At 37.7% G+C, this 21,095-nt stretch overlaps 1 protein-coding gene across 1 annotated transcript; it reads left to right on the top strand.

Moving 5' to 3' along the window:
* The first annotated feature begins 61 nt into the window (after window positions 1–61).
* sro (SDR family oxidoreductase shroud) lies at window positions 62–21,073 on the top strand. Its single transcript, XM_083137993.1, has 4 exons — window positions 62–463; window positions 11,801–11,953; window positions 15,167–15,319; window positions 20,569–21,073. The coding sequence occupies exons 1-4, from the start codon at window positions 109–111 to the stop codon at window positions 20,913–20,915; spliced, it is 1,008 nt and encodes a 335-aa protein (XP_082994119.1). The 5' UTR covers window positions 62–108; the 3' UTR covers window positions 20,916–21,073.
* The last annotated feature ends 22 nt before the right edge of the window (window positions 21,074–21,095 follow it).

Raw genomic sequence — 21,095 nt, 5'->3', positions numbered from 1 at the left:
TGAGCAAGGAGGTAGTTAAGGATTTCGCCGCTAGAGGGAATCACTAGTAAATAAAACTTGATTCATTTCGGTAAGCGTGGGTGGAGTTTGTTTCTTGAATTCTACGACATGGAATTGCTGCAGAAGCATGTTCGAATATCTGCGGCCGTCTCTCTGGGAGTGGTTGTGAGTACAGTCATTTATCGTCGATTTAAAAACCGTCGCCGCTTGGACAGCAAGGGCAAGGCGGTCATCATAACCGGCTGCGATTCGGGACTGGGCTTCTCCTTGGCTCTTGACGCGCACCGCCTGGGCTTTATCGTATTCGCTGCTTGCTTGCAGCCAGAAGGCAGAGGCGCGCGTCGCCTGGTGGAGCAGTGTGGCCAGGAAAAACTCTTCATTCTTCCTGTGGACGTTACAAACGAGAAGAGTGTGGCTGATGCGAAGAAAAATATAGAGAATCTACTCACCCTGAACAATCTAGGTAAGTTGTCACTCAGTGTGACGTATATTTGTGATTGAATAAGGAAACGTTACCTACTTATCCTTCCCTTTTTTTGCAATTCTTTTGTAGATTCCTTTTATTATATCCAATGACGTGCGGTGACGTCGACACTTGGGGTAGCAGTCAGTGGCGTGCTCAAGGGGGGTGGGGTTGATGTGGGACACCACCCTTCTCTTTCTCTATCTATGTATCTTGCTTCTCCGTTTCTTTCTCCTCGCTCTCTCCCTGTCTAATTTCCATTTATTTCTTTCTCTCTCGCATCTATATTTCTTCCTTTCCTACTCTTTATTTCTTTCTCTCGCTTTCCTATTTCTTTTGTCCCCTCTCTTCTATATTTTCTTCTCTCTCTCTCTCTCTCTCTCTCTTAAATTGTATCGATTCTCCCCCTCCTTCTCCCTATCTCTCTCTCGGGATGTGTGTGTGTGTTCTTTTGCCTTATCTATCTATCTCTCTCTGTCAGGCACTTTCATTCTCTTTCCCTCTCTTTCTCTATCGCTTCTTTCATTTCTGTTTTCCCCCAACTCTCTTCCTTTTTTATGATCACATGTAAACAAGATATCAATATACCTAACGTAAGGATACAACTTCACGATTTTGACCATCCTTGGAAAATTTCCTATCTTATTCTGCATTCTTTCTTTTTCTATATAGGAAATTGGCCCAATGACCTTCACTAACACTCCCTTGGGTACGCCACTGTGTGTCTCTCCTTTCCGTTTGCAATATTAGCCCTCCGCTGATGGTCTGTATTTATCCTGACGTTTTGAAAGAAGTTGTTGAATTTCTCCCTGAACTGGATTTTGTTCTAATACCACATTGGGTTAGACCAAGCCCACAGTTTCTTTATTCAGGAATCGATTTAAAATATCCCCAAAAGCGAATAAAACTTCCCTGCCCTTAGTGCCCTTTTAGAAGCGGTGGAGTGGGGCGTCAGGATCATAGGGACATAAGAAGATCACTAGAAAAGGCAAAAACTCAAGCATGAAATGAGAGGAACAACTATTCAAGTTACTACTACTAAAGGGGCGGTCGAACGGAGGAATAGAGGTACACTGTCCTCTTCCTAGTGAGACAGGGGGTGAACCACAATCAGCGGCAAATATAACAGTAGATAAATTGCCCATCGATAGTTTCGTTATTTATTCTGCTGCATTCTATGTTGTAAGGAATGAAATTATACTTACTACATGAAAGCATTTGACGGTATTTAAAAAAACTCGCATTGCGGAAAAAACTGACTGAATGAACGTGCTGATGGACAATTTATCTACTATTATTTTGCTGATGACTGTACTATCGGCTTGTTATTGGGCTAGGTATCAGGGACGGCGCTACAGGGGAACTAGGGGGCTGAAGCCCCCCAAAATGGTCTCAGCCCCCCTAGATTTTTGTAATACGGTAGATGCATTTCGATCGCAAACTTAAAAAGTCAAAGTTTACATTTTCCATTATAAAACTTCCATTGGGGCAAGTTCAATGTTCAAATACATTTTCTAGTTCGGTTAGATCGCAAGGTTACCTTATTTATGATGTGTTGTAAAATTAAATAGGGGCAGAACAGCTGCTGATATGCCTGGGGAACAGTGGCCACTAGAAGTGCGCGTCAAATCTCCTGCATATGGCGATAGCCAATAGCATCGCACTTCAGCGGTGCCATGTCGAAATCTCACACGGAAAAAAGACAGCGTGGTTGAGCGAAACGCCTTGTCAAGGAGAGCACGGCAACGTCGCACGTCTGTGATTCGCTGGTGCTGTTCAGCCGTTCAAGGCCATATGCAGGAGATTTGACGCGCACTCTAATCATTTATTTGATACTAAGTAATTGGCCAATCGAGTCGCCAAACTTGATACGAAATCTGGTGCCTGTCTGGTAGGTGAACATATTCAGTGACTGTGACATTGTTCTTTGGTTGTTGGCATATACGGTTTCTGAATAGGTCTAGCAGGTGTGACAAATGAATTTTACATGAATAAGTAGGACAACATTCAAAATCTAAAGAAGCGTTATGTTTCTTTTCTGTTTCTTAGTTACTCATTGGAGTACTGACAGTTGCACGAGTGTTAGAGATGTTCTCTCATTGGTTTCATCGTGATATCTATTATCGCTGCAAATATTCGAGAGGGACAAATACGATGATAAAGAATCAAGATTCTTAAATGCTAACACTAAAATTGGGCTCCCAGCCCCGATAGTCTAGCCGTAAACCTGATATCAAGTGGTCCTGGCTTCTATTGCCGGTCTAGGTATAACATTTCATTAAGTGGTTCGGTTAGGATTTCACTAGAAACTGTAGGTTTCTGTGCATATTGTGGACCTTAATACAAATCCAATGAATCAACTAATCATTGCAATACGGTGCGAAAATCAGCATGCTTGGGCAATTTTATTGCTCGCAGTCTTCGTCCTACATCTTAATTAATTATCATTTGTGAGGTTAGAAAGCAATTTCTGCAGTACCGACCTAGTGGTATCCGTGCAGGAGAATCAATCTTAGATCCAATTCGGATCATTATTTATGCATAATATATTCTGAAATAAAATTATGATATTCATCAGTTATTTTTACTAGTCAAAATGCTCGGTGCAAAGGTTGCAACTCTATTAATTGTTTTTATGTCAAGATATTTGTCTCCTAATGGAGGTGAATTTATAGTGAAAATATGTTTGTTCCTTGAGAGTGGCATCTCGTATGTTGACGGTATCTCTCGTATCCTCCACATGTTTAGCCCTAAGTTCTGAATTTCAGTCGTTGAACAAGAAAACTTAATATATTTCATCATGACAGCAGAGTAAATTATATCATTAACACATTTTCTATTCAAGGGTGGTGGTGTTTATTTCATGCTTACTTTATTAAGTTGGTGTCACTTTCCTGAAGCACGAAAAGCTACAATTTTTTGCCTCTCCCTGTTGTTGTGATTTGGACAATTTAGAGTTATGGCACATTATGAGGTAGAAAGGAACTAAAAATAAAGACCCTTCAGCACCTCCTTGCAATGGTTGAAAATTATAAACTGCCTTTTACGAACTTTACAAGCTTTGTGTTATTGAAATGTGCATACCCCCATCAACGGCTGTTTGCAGCAAATCAGGTGTTATCTTCGTAATCGAATTTGTAACGAGAGGTTGAGTGCTCCATCTATTCTCTCTTTGAGAAAGAGCTTGCAAAATCTTTGGATTTAAAGAAGGTTGTAGCTGCTCATGAAAATATACGTATCTTATCGTATTTCTTGATGTGGTTCATTTTCTTATTTTAGCCAAAAAAAAAAAAAAAATACTCAAACTCTTTACATAGAAATAGTGTTATGTTTATATTTATACGTTTATCCGTAGCTTTTATGACGTATTTTGTACTGTTTATATGAATAGTAATTAGTAAGTCTGTGATATTATTCCGCTCAAAAATGGATTTGGAAGAAACAATAGAATTATTGCATTTTACTTGACATGAAAGATCCGTGCCTAAAAGTACTTTTGTGTGTGATGGAACAAAATGCAGTGACTCACTGTAAAATATGTCACTGGTAAAATATACCGTATAAAAGTTTTACGTACATACCTTTTAACTGGTATAAGTTAGCCCCCCGAGAATTTGGCTCCCAAATCTTTAGCCCCCCCCACTTATTTCAGGCTGGCGCCGTCACTGCTAGTAATGTCGATTACTGGAATATCTGGATAATTCTAATATGAGATTTTTCCAACAATTTTTAACGTCTTGTCACTATTCCACTCAAATTGCATTAAACCTCACACGGTTTCCTACACGCAGAGGGTAAATATTATGCACAAATCAGTGTTTCCAAACTTTTATTTATTTATTGCTTTGGCTGGCGAAGTTAAGGCACAAGACTTTTCATCCAATTTGCCATCTCTGCTTTGGATTTTACAAATTGATTATAATACATAATAGTTCGAGGCAGTGGCGATTAGGGGGGGCAGTTTTGGAACCCAATCGCCTCCACTGGTTCGAGGATTTGATAAAATACGTGTAATATTTATGTCGCATATTTATATACCAGGTCCCAGGTTCGATACTGGAGACACATTGCACAATGGTTCGGTTCCCACTTCAAACTGTAGGTCCAGTCCCGATAATAATAAATTAATAATAATAAATTTTCTTTATTAAGCGGGCGAGGCTCAGCCAATGGCTGCTCTGCCACCTAACCCTTGTCAATATGATAATACATAAAAGATGATATAAACTGCTTATGGAGCAGTAAGCTTATCTATGCATAAAATGGACTTAAAACAACAATTCCAACAAATTCAATATTTATATACATTATACGGGTTATTCCATGTCAAATCACTCAGGCAGGAGTTGACCCTCATAGTACTTAACTGATTTTGATGATATTTGGAACACAGCTTTGCTTTGCTCCAAAACCGACAACTGTGAAAGGATTTTGCTGAAATATTATTATTAAGAATTATATGAGGGTTGATCAAAAACTAAATTTTCACAAACATGCAATTTTCAATTGTGTATATCTCGGAAACAAATGAACATACAGACGCGTTCTTAAGCTCGTAAAAAGGAAGAACAGTAGCATATTACCAAATGATCAATTGTTGAAACTTAGTTTAATTTAAACAGTCTGTTCAAATTTCAAGTTTGAATAGCTCAAACCAACCCCACATCGATTTTTCTCATTTTTGGATATTTTGAACTACCATCATGCCCTTTTCAACTAAGAAAGTCTTATCGTTGTGTTTTTCCATTTAAGAAATAAAAATGAGATTGAAATTTGTCCTAAACCAGCAATGAACTGAACCGTAGTGGGCCGCCTATGCTGAACTTTTCATTTGTTTCGCGCTAAAGTATGTATATTCTTACTGTACAGGGACAAGATTATGATAAACCACTTGATTATTGTCTTGTGTAAATGCTGTTATTACTAATTTGTTCATTGCTGTTTCCATGCTTTTAGCTGCGCTCTTGTGGGACGGGATATGGATGTGTTGTCGAAACTGATGAAACAACATTCCTTTGAACGTATTTTTGTTTCAGCAATTTGTTTGTTTGCAATGATGTTTTTACACAACAGACATTGGCTACAGCCCCTCCTGAAATTGAGAAAATATTTTTTTAAAAATGAAATCAGAAAATTTATTGATTGATTTGATTTACCTTACTTCGCTTTTCTGCCACTTAAGGCTATCGCAGAATGAGAATGAATGGTGATAATTTGAAGTGGATAAAAGGCACAGCACACAACACAAGTCCCACAGAAGATTATTCTGGCTGTGAATCTAGTCGCCAGAGCCTCGCTAGTCTGCAAAATGCAGTTCAAAGTGTACTACTTGGAACCGAGGTTGACAGGTTCACCCCTTGCACCTCCTGAAAGCAGTAAAGAACTCAGGAAACTTGGGAAAAACCAAAGTGTTGAAGGCAAACCCCTTTAAAATGTCCCCTGATTAGGAGTGGCTTATCTATTGTTTAGAAAGGAATGCTGCAGATAATTGCCCCCAAAAGGCAAACGTTGACAAATGGATGCTTTAAGTTTGCTGCACTGATCAATGGTGTCAATTTCAGGGGATTCAGTGGACGTGTTTGACCTTTCCTTTAGACGTTCCTCAAGTGCCACAGTGGTGTGACAAGTTGCAGAAATTGAGGTTTATATGATTAGTCAGCTTTTGTCAAACTATGAATGTACATTATATTCTATAATTTTGACTCATAAGAATGACTGGGAAACACTTTCCTTCCCCAAAGCACTTTTATTAAACATTCTGTGACCCCCAACAAATGAGTTCATCTTGATATTTTAAATTCTAAAGAGTGCCTGAATATATGTATACAAATGCGATTCACTGCTCCCAGATTTCATCTTATGCTGCTTCAATTCTGTGAACGGCAATGTGAGTCCATGCAACAACAGCAATAGTTTACATGTTGACAATGAAGACTATGTAATACAATAGACAATGTAATGCATATAGCTCCACATGCAATCTATCTATATATTGGTATGCTCTGGATGTCCTCCGCCAACCATATTTATCTACTAAATGTATCACTTGCTAATAGACATGGTGTATTTCCTAAGAATGATATAGGCAGCCCTTTTAGTACTTCCTCTGGCTTAGAGACTTTTCTCTTTACACTTGGTCCACTTGATGGGTTAAGAAAGGGTAATGCCAACCATAAAGAAAATATCACGCTTGAGCACAATGGAAAAATAGTGAGTGATCCACTGACCACAACAACCTTATTTAATGAATACTACATGACAATTGCAGACAAATACTCAAATTCAATTAATTATCAAAATAATGCATTAGACTTAAAAATTAAAAGGTGTAATACATCAATATTCTCCCACCCTATTTCAAATAGGATATGAAAATAATAATTCAAAACATGAAAAGTGAATGGTCCTTGGAGTAGATGAAATATAGACCCCAATTGTAATAGGTAATAAGATACAAATTTCACATCCATTATCATACATTGTAAACTTGTACCTATCCTTTTTAAAAGGAATAATCAACATGGCTTCTTAAAGAAAAGAACTGACACAACCAGGCGCGTATATTCTAGGCTACCTAGGCTATCGCCGAAGCCCAGATTAAATACAGGAAATAATCGACTATCAATGTGACTGATGCTTCACTCTCAAACAACGACCGCGGGAAAAAAATGATAGTATAACACCCGCGACTCCCGTGCACCGTACTCCCGCGAGGAGAGGATTTTTCGTCCAAGGTTTGTTTTCCTTGTGCTCGCTCTATACATGGGGATGGACTCCTTTCCTTTAAAACTACCACCAAGCTTCACCGGTTAAATTCTTCCCCGACCAGCGCCAGGAGGCGGTCGGTGACGTATTTGTAGTGGCTTCTTAGACAGGGAACTCTTCGTTTTACAACGGCGGTAAAACCTTACAGTGATGTCAATGTTCTAACCAGCATGGGATTTTTCCCAGGTAAGGGAAATTTTGAAACTAAACTACTATTACAGGAACGGGAAAAGAGTGGCTGGCATGTGATAGGGAATTTGTCCTCTAGGCCAAAACAACACTGTCCCATCGAACACATGCAGAACTTGCAGGCCGCTGACCTTCAACCAACAAACCACGCTTTACGATGTTTTCAACCCCTCTGCTGCTTTGTTTATGATTGGCTGGGGTAGACTGACTGGCCGGAGATGACAAAGGGCATTTTGCGAGTGGAAATCGCGTTGAAGGAAGTTTAAGAAAATTAGGTTTCTTACTGCATGGATTTTCTTAAGTGTATTGAGCGAGTGAATTACGCATATATGTTTTGAATGATCTGTGCTGCGTCGTGTAGTGAACGAAAATGAATGACATAATTAACGAACTATTGCCGAAACAATTTACTCAGCTTTTGCACGAGGATAAACTTCAAATCGTGAAGATATGCAGGCCTCGGGCATCGCAAAGAAGAGAAGAATGGATTTGATTCGTTATTTTGAGTTAGTCTTCTGCCACTTTAGCTAATCGCGACGATGAGAATGAGTGACGATACGATGAAATTAATGAAGGGTCATTCACAAAGAATACCCATGTCCATGCCTGGATTTGAACCCGGGTCCCCTGGCGTCGTAGTGCGCTGTGCTAATAACCATTTTACCACAGAGGTTTCCAAGAGAAGAATGGAGCTCCTGTCCAAATTATATATTCAAGGTAAGAAGTTTATTATACGCGTATATTTTATTCTCGCACGTAGGCCTACATAAATATTTCACAATATTGGCCTCTATATTTTATAAATAACCATGAAATATTTTAAATGTTTTCCTTATTGTTTTAATATTAATGAAACAGTGTTATTTTTATAATTATTAGTAAATTGTAATGCATGTATTTTAATCGCAATGTCGCATCACCTTAAAATCCAAGAAATGGAACGAAAAAGAGCCTCCCATTTGAACATTATGATGAAAAGAGATAGCCCAGGTTTTAAACCCAGCATACGCCACTGGACACAACAATATCCATTTACTTAGAATATGCAAGACAAAATGCTTGATAATAAGAAACCATGTGTAGGCCTCTTCTCAGAGTTATATATATAAAAAAATGGTCTGGTTTCGTGTGAACAATTACTTCTTAAATTCATAAGAGGCACAACTATAGTGACTGGTTTGAATCCTACTGTCATGGACACTTAGGAATGGGCAGGGCCGCCATTAGGAACTGCGAGGCCCTGTGCGAACTATACCCGCGAGGCCCTTATATTTTGAAAAAATGAAAATGTATACACCTAAAATTCCTTGTAAAATTCTACACTAAAACCAACATGGTTATTAATGTTGCATAATTATTACCCCACCTTCCCTTGAGCCACCAACGAAATTTGGCAGCGTATTGACGACATGAAGACAAATAACTTTTTGCTACTTCAGGACCTGTTTCGGCTTTCTATCAGTCCTCGAGAAAACACATTTTATCCTGTATGTATGTAGCCATGCACTACAGATTCATCGTTGCAAACATACATAAGAAACGTGGTAGTCTAGTCGGTAGAGCATCTGACTGCCATGCGAGAGATCCGGTTTCGATTCCCGAGATGTGTGATCTAAGGTTGGAATTTTTCTGGCTTTGTCCCAGTATAAATCTGCTCTGGGGCTCCACCCAGCCTGAAATAAATGGGCACCTGGGGCACCACTGGGACAACCCGGGGGTAAAGGCAGCCAGAGCATTGTGCTGATCACATCACCTCCAAAATGGCTGAAATCGAGAATGTGTAAGAGCGTACCCCTGCATTTCCTAAATGTCCCTTCATGACACGGTGCTATATGCAAGGGGAACTTTACCTTTACCAACATAGAATTAGTACTCTATGGAAGCGGGATTGTGCTGGCAGAAAGACATTCCTGATTTTAAGTTTAGCTCAATTCACATACTGTTGCTTATCGTTCTTTAGTGACTCGCTAAGTTATATTAATATCCTGAGGGCAACACTTTCCTATCTATCCGTAGCGTACTAAAGATTTTGTAGTTTTCCGGTAGAAAAATGTGATTCGTGACTGCAAACATATAGGATAAAAATGTTGATTTTTGGGGAGTCCCAAATGAAACCTCATCGACTTTACATCAACAAAATGTTATCAAGAAATGTCGTTCACATTGATGTCCTCTTCATGCTATGAAAGGTTGCCGGTGGTTCGCAGCAACAGCCTGTGTACGTACGTACTTATCCATACACATATCCTGAAGCATTTGTGTGTTACTTAAAATCTTTACCAATGCTCTAGGTGCATTGGGGGGGGTTGGGGGGTGCGAGAGAATGGTATTCCTCAGCTAATAAGTCCCTTTGCTTATGCAAAGAAACCTCCCCCAACTACCCCCAAAACTTGAACAAAATCCCCCACCTAACACTTTCTACTACGAACGCTATTCTTTACACATGTGTTGTGGAAGTAAAAATATTTGGTATTTTGTAATTGAGGGAAATTCTTTTAGAAAGAACAATGTAGATTATCTCTCAGATAAAATGTATCCCTGACGTCGTCAATCCCAGGGATCGGCATACCCTCCTACCCAAGGCCAATGGCATTCACCCACATCATGTCATAATCCTCATAAAGCATTTAATTAAGACAGCATAACTATTTCATAACTGAAATCACTTAGGTTTACAGTTTAATTGATCTACCTTCCCCCGAAATTCATCATTCCGTTCACCTAGCGAACTAAATATGTTTGCACCTGGTAGTACAAGTGACTTGAAACCAGCTAAAGTAAATGGATTACTAAGGATATGCATTCTGATTCCCTTCTCCCCCACATCATTGCACATATAGCAGCATTGTTCCAATTTATGAACTTTTATTTACATATTACAATATTACATATATTTAAGAAAAATGTATACTGTTGAATTTTATATTTTAAGAAAAAAAAATCACCCCCAAATACGCGTATTTGATAATGCGGTCCTCGCTATTATAGCCCACCTCTGAGTGCACTCTGGTTAATCCCATATCTGAAGTCAAAGTTTGACGCCACATAATTTTCTGTCAATAATTTGGCGAGGGAGGAGAGCCCATTGTGCCATTTGAAAAATTTCCAATGTGAGTAATTTCAGTTAACCACTCCTGAAGCATTGGGACATTATAAAAATTAGAACATACATTTGCTCTCCTAAGAGCAAAACATTAGCAACCACAGGACAAGGTTCTTCAACCTCTACTTTCCCCCGAAGTGGGCGGAAATCAGGTCAACTCTGACCACAGAGGATAGAGAAACCAGAGGAGCAATTCTCCCTCATCCACTCTTCAAATACCACACGCGGATTAGCCTTTTTTGGTTCATTGGCATAGTGGTAAAATCTGCCATATCTGCAAATCTCCACCCCTTTCTTGGGTTTCAAGGAAGTAGAAATAAAAGTATCTCCAAATCTTTGTTTCTATTTAGCTGCGGATCCGTTCACACAAAAGGCAAAATGCCGACCGGGACAAGTTTCCCTGTCATGGTCTATTTTCTTCTTGACATCTGTTCTCAATTTACAGACAACGTAAATTCCCCATCCTCAAATTTGGGACCTGGGAGCTTGGTGTCAACGCAAAGAATCACAAGGAGTTTGACAGGGAATCGGTAGAAGGTTGGGATCACAAACAAGAAACTCCACTGTTAGTGCTGAAATTTTCTTTTCACAGCAGACTCGCTGTCCCCGATTTCAATTTCGGTTTCCTTTCCTATAGTATGACTGCAAATAAAGCTGTATTCCTAATGTAGTTTCTTCTCTTTTATTTTATCTATTCTAATGCGATCAATTTTTCACAGAAATGAATGTGAATAAAAGAGTCAATAATATTAAATATCTCGAAATGCGAGGTCCTGTGTGGTGGCACACGTTGCACACCCCTAACGGCGGCCCTGGGAATGGGGATCAAATCTATGACAGATGTGTGACTTTTCTACAAATCCTGTGCCCTATCCAGCTACCTCTCTTCTGAAACTACAAATAGTAACTAAAATGGTGGGTGGCAATCTAGAGTAGTTGGCTAGTGCTCCGGATGTGTAGTAAAATCATAGGTCTGTTATAGGTTCAAATCCCACTACCAGCAAAAACAAACTGTTTACTCAAACTCAAGAGAAGAGATGCTCTTCGAAAATTTAGTGTTATAATAGTAAACTACTAGAAGTACTAGACAATGGATAATGTCCAATTAACACTTCATGATAAGAAAGTACTACTGCAAAATATTTCCTTATTGGCCAATATATATTTCTTGTAACACTGGCATAAACTGATATTAGACATAATTTAAACTCATGTTTGTGATCTGTCTACAACAATGATTTGTAAGAAAATTTGATAATCTTAGTTTGTAATTATTGCAGGTTTGGCAGCCCTTGTGAACAATGCTGGAGTCATGGTTTTTGGAGAGTTTGAATGGCAGACTGAGAGGTTGATCAAGTATCAATTGGATGTGAATTTACTGGGCACCATGAGGATCACCAAAGCCCTCTGTCCTCTACTAAGGACACACAAAGGTAATATGCATTCACTACAAGAAGAAATAATTATTTCCAATTGCCACATATTAATATTTCAATTTCTGTCAAAACTTCAACAGCTTATGCCATAGTAGTGACTATGCCAGGGGAGAAAGGAGTGACTCCCCTTTCCTGTTCCCCAGCAAGACATAAATTCATAAATAAAAGCTCTTTTAGTTCAAATATACATTTTGTAAAGTATTTAGGTGTATACTAAATGTGAATGCCCCCTTCTGCCTCCACCACTCATGTTTTGTGCACCATCATTGTGACACATGAAAGAATCTCATATTCATGTAATATTCTGCTTCTATGCATAGGTCATGTGCAAGGATAATTTGCAATTATCGGTAATTTTATGTTGCTTTTTTAATCATCTTAACACATTATACTTCAGTAGTGTTTATAATTTTAGGTACTTCAGTTTTACTTTCCTTTTTCTGTGGGTTAAATTTGTGATTAGAATTCTAGGTATGTTTACAGTATGTACTGGAGAACAAGATTTTCCCATACTGTACACAAATGTCCAAGACACATCTATGCATGTCTCAGCAGTGGCGATTCCTCCATGTAGGAAGTGAGGAACTTCCTACAGTTTCATTTATACTTATTTCCAGTTTTCTACTTTTTAAGAGTTTAATGAGCGTTATAAAATTTGGAGCGCAATCAAGGTTTGCTACTCGACTATCAAGAGTCAATGTGTTAGCTATCACCTGCTCGTTCCAGATCTGTTGCCCAAAGACGGCCGGCCGTCTTTGCCTGCCGCTGTGGAATCTTTCTCGTCATCCTACAGACAGATAGGTGAGGGGCAGTGCAAGGGAGAGCAGGGGTACGCAGGGGGTTGCCCAGTTATATGGTCTGCGAGGAAGGTCCTGTGGGTTCCTCAACAGTGATGCCAACTCTAGCATGGTTCTAAACCTATCAAAATTTGAACTTCGTTGACATCTAGCACTCTGTGTGTGGTATAATGGGAAAATTCAGCATCATCTCAAAAACTGGCATCCCTGGGAACAGAGAAATTGAATTATAATGAAGATGTTTTGAGGAAATATTTATTTTTAAGAAAATCTCCAGATCTTGTTTGTACATCTCCAGCCGACTTGTTTCAATCAAAAGGAAGTATGCCGACCAAGGAACAAGCTTTTTACAGGCCCTGATCCATCCTCTTGTTTTCATCTTTTCTTTATCCTCCCCGATCTAACAAGGGAGGAACATTTCATAAAAGGAAATCGGTAGAAAGTTGGAGGTCACAAATAAAACAAATGGACGCTGTTACCAGTCATGCAATTTTCTTCAACTTTTTTCAAGCACCATGCTAAACCCATTTTTTTTTTTTTTGAATGGTCGAAATTCTTAATGTTGCTTAACTACACTAAATAATCAATAACGCAGTTCACAACTCCAAAATAGCAAAATAAAATTGAACTTAAAACTACTACAGTCATCAGAAAATGATGATGATAAATTAATAATAATTGTATAATAATAATAATAATAAACCCTAGCATAATTTATGAGTTGAAACAGCACCTTTTCTTATCAGGAGGTTGGTATTGGCAAAGCTGTTCTTAATCCACACATGACAGGCAGAGAGGGCATGCAGCTAACATTACAAAATCCAATGGCTAATCCAAGGTACAGGCGATACATATCACTCTGTAATTGAACGCTTTTTCGAAAACTTTCTTTGGTCTGTTTACCATAACTTCCTACACCCCAAAAATTCCACGAGTCGCCACTGTGTCTCAGGCCTACCATCTTTCTCTTCATTAAACATTTGTACAACCTTGCGTAGTAATCCTCCATCTTTGCACGTGGTGGTGTACTCGGCTTCTGCCACTTCAAAAGGGCATAGGAAGGCTCCATATCTTTTCACATGCATTTCGGGCACTATACCTGCCTTTTCCCTATCCAAGTATATGGGCGCCAAGGGGTTGCAAGCCGACTGCAACTTTTCAGAGTTGCTACCTTCCATGCATGTTAAGAGTGACCACATTCTTGCCTTCTGGACTGTACATTCACATGGAAAAACTCTTGTTTATCTGTGTTAGGTAAATGATGGTTAATGATTTATGTAACATAAGACAACTAAATAACTGCAGGATCCATGGTGGAGCATTAAGCACCGCGAAGCCAGAGGTCCCAATGTCAAACTCTGGTCAAGACATGGATGTTTCATCATTTTTGTCCAATTCATCCTTTCATCGTTATCATTGCAATTAGATCATGAAGTAGAAATTGTGAAGCATGGTGAGATATTCTTTGAATGTTTTATTTTTTTTGATGAACGTTGTAGTTTGTGTTTGTGTGCAGACCAATGGCTATTTCTAGTCTTAGATATATTTCTACCACATTTACAGCTTCTTTTTAGTATGTGAAGGAATTGATTATTGACATTTTTCAAGTTGTGGGTATTTTCTGATGCTCTTTTGCAATAGGATATATAATCAAAAACTTCATATCACTTTTTTTTACGTTAAGTCCCAGGTACCTATTTATTAGTGTCTTGGTGAGCCACTTTATGCAGAAACAAGGCTGGACAAAATTCCGAACTTAGTTCACCCATCCTCGGAATCAAACCCGGGTATTCCACGTGGCAGTCAGATGCTTTCCCAACTAGCACCACAGCTCCAAGATACAAATAAGTTTCCAGTAAATTGCAGAGAAACCAGGAAAACGGTAGTGATGCTAAAGGGGGACCAAGGTGAGTCTCCCCCCCCCCAGAACAACTAGCCTCCAGTTTTCAGGAAACAAATGATTCTCAATACATAATGACATAATTATTACCACGGTGGTTTTTGAAGGGGAGGGGGGATAAGGGTAAATTCCCTCTTCTGGTTTCTATGTCCTGGGGGTCGGGGTTGAGATGGCATGTCATTTGAAGAGGAGACATTGCCTCTGCTAGATTCTTCTAAGAATACATAGGCTAATTGTAAAAAAAATAAAAAGATGATTTCAAATATATGGTTGTAAAACAAATATAGATGATTTCTTACATACAATCTACACCTTGAAGATGAAAGCAGATTAAGTCTCTAAACAGTTAGAATAAAACAATTAGCCTATAGTGATAAATGATCCCATCTCATTCATTATGGAAAAAACTCTTGACCTTGTGAAAACAAAAATAGCAAAAGGGCATTTAAATATTGGTGAGAATTAATCAAGGAACTTGAGTTCAGAATGATTAACATAATCTTCTTCACACAGGTCGAATAATAACAGTGACCAGCCACTGTGCACTGGCAGGGTTGCCAGGGATTGCCGTGTACAGTGCAAGCAAAGCAGGACTCTCAGCTTGGTGCGATGCACTCAGGGTTGAAGAAGCAAAGTATGGAGTCACGGTTGTAAAATTTATACCAGGTAATCAGTAATTTCATAAATTTAGTTTTCGTTACAACCTGTGTTACCACTTTATACATTATGTCTATTATTAATATTACTTAGCATTATATTTATCAGTTGTTCACAAGTTTTTCCACCATAACATTACAAAATATATTTTTATTTATATAGGTCACTGAGCATTCATTTTAATAACTACTGAACTACGTTTGCTTGTAATCATGACATTTTAACAGTTTGTACATATTTGGAGTCCAATCTTTTTAATATTGTTGGGTGGGTTTGGAAGCATAATTGTGATTTCTCTTCTTATCACAGTTAACAACTCTTCACTTATTTCTACTGCTGCATTTGGGTGTAACAACTCATTTATCTATTGATACTTAGTTCATAATTACAGGGATCTTTTCTTTAGGATCTCTAAGGCAAAAGGAATAAGATACAACACCAATTTTTCCAATGGATGTGCCACCATATAACTCACTTAAAAAAAATGGCTTACCTTCTGAAGATGATCCTTTTCCCCTCCTTTCATCCATGTGGATGGACAACAGTTGCCACTGGATGTAGCAGCTGTATCACATTTCCTGTCATCTACATTTTAACATGTGTTCATCCATGTAAGCTAGCCTCTATATCTTGAGCTGTAATATGGGATGAAGAAGAACAAATAGTATGCACAGAATGGATGTGTATGTTACAATGAAACAGTCTTCTCTCTTATGTCATACAAAATGGTGTTTTAAATCTCCAGTGATGTGTTACACATTTGACTATATAGTGGAAATTACAATTTATATGTTTAATGGTTTGCATATAATCACATCTATTCTTGTCGAACGCATGTTAAGACAAACCTGTTCTGTCCATAAAATTGCATCACTTAAACTAGAACAGATAGGAGAAGTAAGAGTTGGTAGATAAAATTTCAGCTCCCTAGCACATCCAGATCATAGTCAGGGTAATAACATTTTGGCCTCCCCTTGTACTTGCATTTAAATTCACACCTCCTGATCATGCTGTACCCAATTCCAATTACATTTGAAGTTCAAAAATGTCTGTTATGTGGAATTATTCTAATTATGAGAATGAAACTTAATGCATCTTACAAGTGAAAACAGAAGGCATGTAATATTAAATAAGTTAGTTCAGAATATTTCCTACATTTACAAGGTATAAGAACTTATTTTCAATACCTTTGAGTGTATGTATTAGGAGAAACAAGATCTATGATTTAAGATTGTTTATCAGTTTGAACTACAATGAATGCCAGATAGCACTAAATACTTTTTGTGCTTCATTTTATCCCTTATTTTCTTTTGAACCTTCTCTCTCTCTAATTATGAAATATGTGAAATACAGTATATTTTCTTTTTTTTTCACCCATTGTTGTATGTATATTGAATTTGAAAAATTAATTATGTAAAAGGTAATCCCAAAACAAAAAAGTGGAAAAGCAAGGTGAAATACATACAGGTGGGCTGTCGAACACCTTTTTTGTGTTTGGGAACTTTCATGTGGTGTGTGTTGGAGTCTCTCATAAATTTGCTCAGACTTCCCTTTTCAATTAAAGTTTTCCAAGTATAAATCAATGCAAGTGTATGCACATGTAAGAAATTAATTATATAAAACAGTTAAATGTAATGCTATTATTCTTCGAAAATCAAATGATCTGCGTTTGCTCAATACCTTGGACAGGTTCACCTTATATATTGCACCTGCCCCAGCAGTCTTCTTTTGTTAGTGTGCAAAAGTGGACGAGGAAGCTGAATAGATGCAAGTAAAAAAAATGTATTCATGCTTTGGGGAAAGAAAGACATGGTAACACATTAATATACTGAAAGAATGAAGTACACTGGTTTTTATGATGATCTATTAATTTCTGTGGCCACTGCCACCATCCTCTGAGGAACTTGTAATGTCGATTGACGTGCTTCTGTTTTCAGTTTTGTGGCATGTTGCTAGATGTGCTGTTGTTGCTTGCTTGTTCATTGCATCATCTGCTGTTCCTTGGTGCCACCTAATGCAGTAAAGCGTACCAGGTGCGGCGTGATAACTTCCACTGATAACAATAACCAGCCATAATCATAAACTCTTCACGAAACGTTTTCTTTCAATGACAGAATTTGGACCACTGTGGACGGTAGTAATTTGTACCTGAATGTTGTACTCTTCAAAATGGATAAAAGCCTCTCAAGTGGCACTTTTCCACTTGTCGAACTCCTTTCCACTTTTCGTGTATTTTATCAAAATACCAAAATCTTTTACACAATTTTTTAGCTACATGAAGATTTTTCATTCGGAAAAATTGGTGTTAGCAAAACATTCCATCAACGAGGGCCACAGAACTGACTTCGTGACAACTGAGATCATCAATAAGTCATCAAGTTGCTGGGACTGTATCATCAAACAAGCAATAGCCATCCTCGTGGAAAAGCAAAACGGGACATGAAACTCAAATTGGACCTGCCCTGACTAACGATAGTCAAGCCAGAGCATGGACATGGGAGAGTTGATACCCGATTGGCCCACTACCTACACAGGACTCCTCCCACCCCTAATACATAAAAACTTGTTTTACACACACACACATCGCTGCATTTCAACCCCTGAAGATGAGAGTGATATTAGCCCTCAAAGGGTCAGTAGGATATCCGGAACTGACCTAGCTTTCATCCTGAGAGAATCTCTTCATTATCTGAGTACAGTACATCAATATTTTTTTCCAATATTTCATACTGTATATTTAAGACAATATTTAAATAGTATATTTTTAAAGTTGTTTTTTCAAGAGTACTTACTTCCATTTACTGCCATGTTAAAAAAATTAAAATTCTTATTGTTACAAAATAAACACTATTTCTTATCCTCTCACACTGTTCCATTCTTTGTCTTCATAACTTTCAGTTTAGCCAAGATGATTCAATCCAATAGTTTCAAACACAACTAAAGATATAAAGATACAAAAAAAATATTCTGATCTAAAGTAGTGTGTAAGCATGTGACCTGGTAACATGAATAGGGTTTTATATTATATACTCCCTCTGTCCCATAATTATAGTCTGGTATGCCAAAATGGTAACTTCTTATTTATGTTCTTTTTGGATACTTGATCGACCAATTTGTACTGATCCTTGAGTAATAACGTTGTATGACTCATTCCCGTGTTTCATTTTCTTCTTCTGTATACACAAATGTCACAGTTTGAATATCGGACAAGTATTTTGTGACAACAAACAAAAGTGTACCGGACAATAATTATGGGACAGAGGGAGTATTTTTGTTTGTTTATTGTGTATTTTTTAAACATATTTTCTGAAGAATTATGATATAGTATCTTTCAATAAATTTGATGTGTTAAAAATTTCATAAAGTGCCAACCACATACTGTACACAGATGTAATTATTATTTTTACGCTTTAACCTAGCCCTCGAGAGTTGACATGTGTTATTTGGACGTGATGCCAAAAAAAGTGAAATCAATCGTTGTGAGGGCATATTACAGCCCTTCCCTCTTCAGCATCATCCTCATCACCTCACTGTGACACACGTTCTATTCGTGGAACCACAAGTAAAATAATTTCATGCCATTTTTTTTCTTGTCAAGTACTTTTCATCTATGGTGCCATACCTCGCGTTACTTTCTGCACTGAAATGCCACTTTGTTTTTACACTGGTTGTCTCAGGAGTTGTCATGTGGTTGTTGGACTAACATAGTAGTACTGTCATATTTGTAACAACACATAAGTTGTTATTATCAGAATGTAGAATCAGAGTGATTTTTCCATGAAGTTTTTCTGTGCTTCTTGATCCCCAAACTGCCGGCCTCTGTAGTGGAGTTAGCACAGTATGCTACGATGCCACGGTCCCAGGTTCAAATCCTGGCCAGAGCATGGGTGTTCTTTGAGAGTGTCCTTTCATCCATTTTATTATCTCATCACTCATCTTCATCTTCGCAATTAGCCAAAGGTGGCAGAAAAGTGAAATAAAATAAACTAAATCAATCAAACAATTGATCCCCAAGCTACACGAAAAATTGTGGGTTTTCAACATATTTCTTTTTCATTCTATTCTACATCCTAAATCTCAAAAGAATCGGGTAAGGCATAACTTACACCACATGCCATCATTTCACTAAGTAAGTGAAGTCCAGTTTTGACATGTACTTAATTATTTTATTTAAGCTTTCACCACATCATGTGGCATAGTCAAGGTTTGAAACATGAGAACGTAAGTTGAGTTAAAAAGGTTTAAATTGAAGATAAAAGGCAATGCTCCTTCCTATCTTTTAAATTTTGACTATTCTTGTCTTAAGTCCTGAAGCAGCCACATCATGTGGCGAATGCTTGAGTACAATAAGTAAGTCCAGGTTTTCCAGATCAAGAACCAAAATTTTTCGGACCAAGTCATTAGGGCAATTCATGTATTTACATGTGTGCAAGAAAGTCAGTACATTTTAGCAAAACACCACCCTTAGATTCCCACTTAAGCAATTTAAAAGAAATAATGAGAAGGAAAACTGAACAGAAATTGATTGCTGGATAGGGGCATCAGGAGTGAGCTTTTACGTAATAGGTGCTGCTAATTGTAAAAAACGATTTTTTTTTATTTTTAAAAAAAATCATGATTATAGCATAAATAATTATAGTAAAATGTAGTGATATATGTATTAATCCTAGTATCAACCAAACACAACACAAACATTGCAGAAAGAAAGAGGTAAATGCAAATAGCCACTTGAAAATAGATCAAAACATGATCCCATTTCCTAGAGTATTTAATATGCAATTTCTACTGTAACGACCAATAATAATCATTATACCAAACTTAGTTTGTTCACAACAAATTTAAAATTTTTAACTTGTCCACTTTTCTTTGTTCAAAAATCTACTTTTAGTGCACTACTACAGAAATAATATTTTAGGAAACACAGTAAATTTCCCTGATATTTCCACAACTTTTCCAGAAAAAGCAAATTCCAAACTGATAAGACAACTATGCCAAAACTGGACTTCACTTACTTACTGAAAAGAATAATTTCTTTGTTTGCTAAGACGTTGGAGATTGTTATCGAACTAGTGTGGAAAATGTAGGTGCTTCAGGAAAGACTGGGAGAAAATGAAATTGGGTCCAAAATACCCAGGTGCCATCTCTCGCATCATAATTCCACATGTCACTGCTCGTAGACTAGCTATTATTTCTTGTACCTCACAATATAGAAAGAAGTGGCATACTTTAAGTGTAATGTCAAAATTCTTCTTCAACAGGATCCCTGCCTCACCAAACAAATATTGCAGCCAAACAAGGTGAATACGCTGATGAAATGGAGTCGGCTATGGCGGAGGATGACAAAAAGGTGTTTGGAGACTACTTCCGCCGTTTCAATGCGTACCTGAGTGGTCTGTTTGAGAAGAAGGAACCAACATACCTGATGAACCAGCAGCTGGTTAGAAACTTCGAAAGTGCACTGCTATCACCCAATCCCTCTACTCTGTACATTAATACAACTTTTCGTTATTCAGTATATCACTTCTTGTTTGCTACAGTTCCTACATGGCTCAGGGATAAACTGGTCATTAGGTTTGTTAGCATGCCTTCTTGGAAGAAAGAATGAAATGCAGATACACATTATAAACTATATGGTCGAAATTTCAACTACCAAAGTGTTGTTTGAGGCCTTTAAAACTTTCTTTTTGTACATGTAAGAAAGATATTAATTTCACTTGTATTCAATTTAACACCTATATTTTATTATTAATAAAACTAAAATGAAATGCACGTGCTATTTTTTTAA

The sequence above is a fragment of the Lepisma saccharinum genome, chromosome 16 (genome assembly GCF_977018435.1).
Source record: "Lepisma saccharinum chromosome 16, izLepSacc3.1, whole genome shotgun sequence".
NCBI lineage: Eukaryota > Metazoa > Arthropoda > Insecta > Zygentoma > Lepismatidae > Lepisma > Lepisma saccharinum.
Note: the sequence above shows the minus strand (reverse complement) of the source record. Positions and strands in the feature narration are given on the sequence as shown.

Coding starts and splice junctions, on each gene's coding strand:
- sro (XM_083137993.1), top strand. CDS start 109: ATGGAATTGCTGCAGAAGCATGTTCGAATATCTGCGGCCGTCTCTCTG. Junction 11,954..15,166: donor TCTACTAAGGACACACAAAG/GTAATATGCATT, acceptor TTCTTCACACAG/GTCGAATAATAACAGTGACC. Junction 15,320..20,568: donor GGTTGTAAAATTTATACCAG/GTAATCAGTAAT, acceptor CTTCTTCAACAG/GATCCCTGCCTCACCAAACA.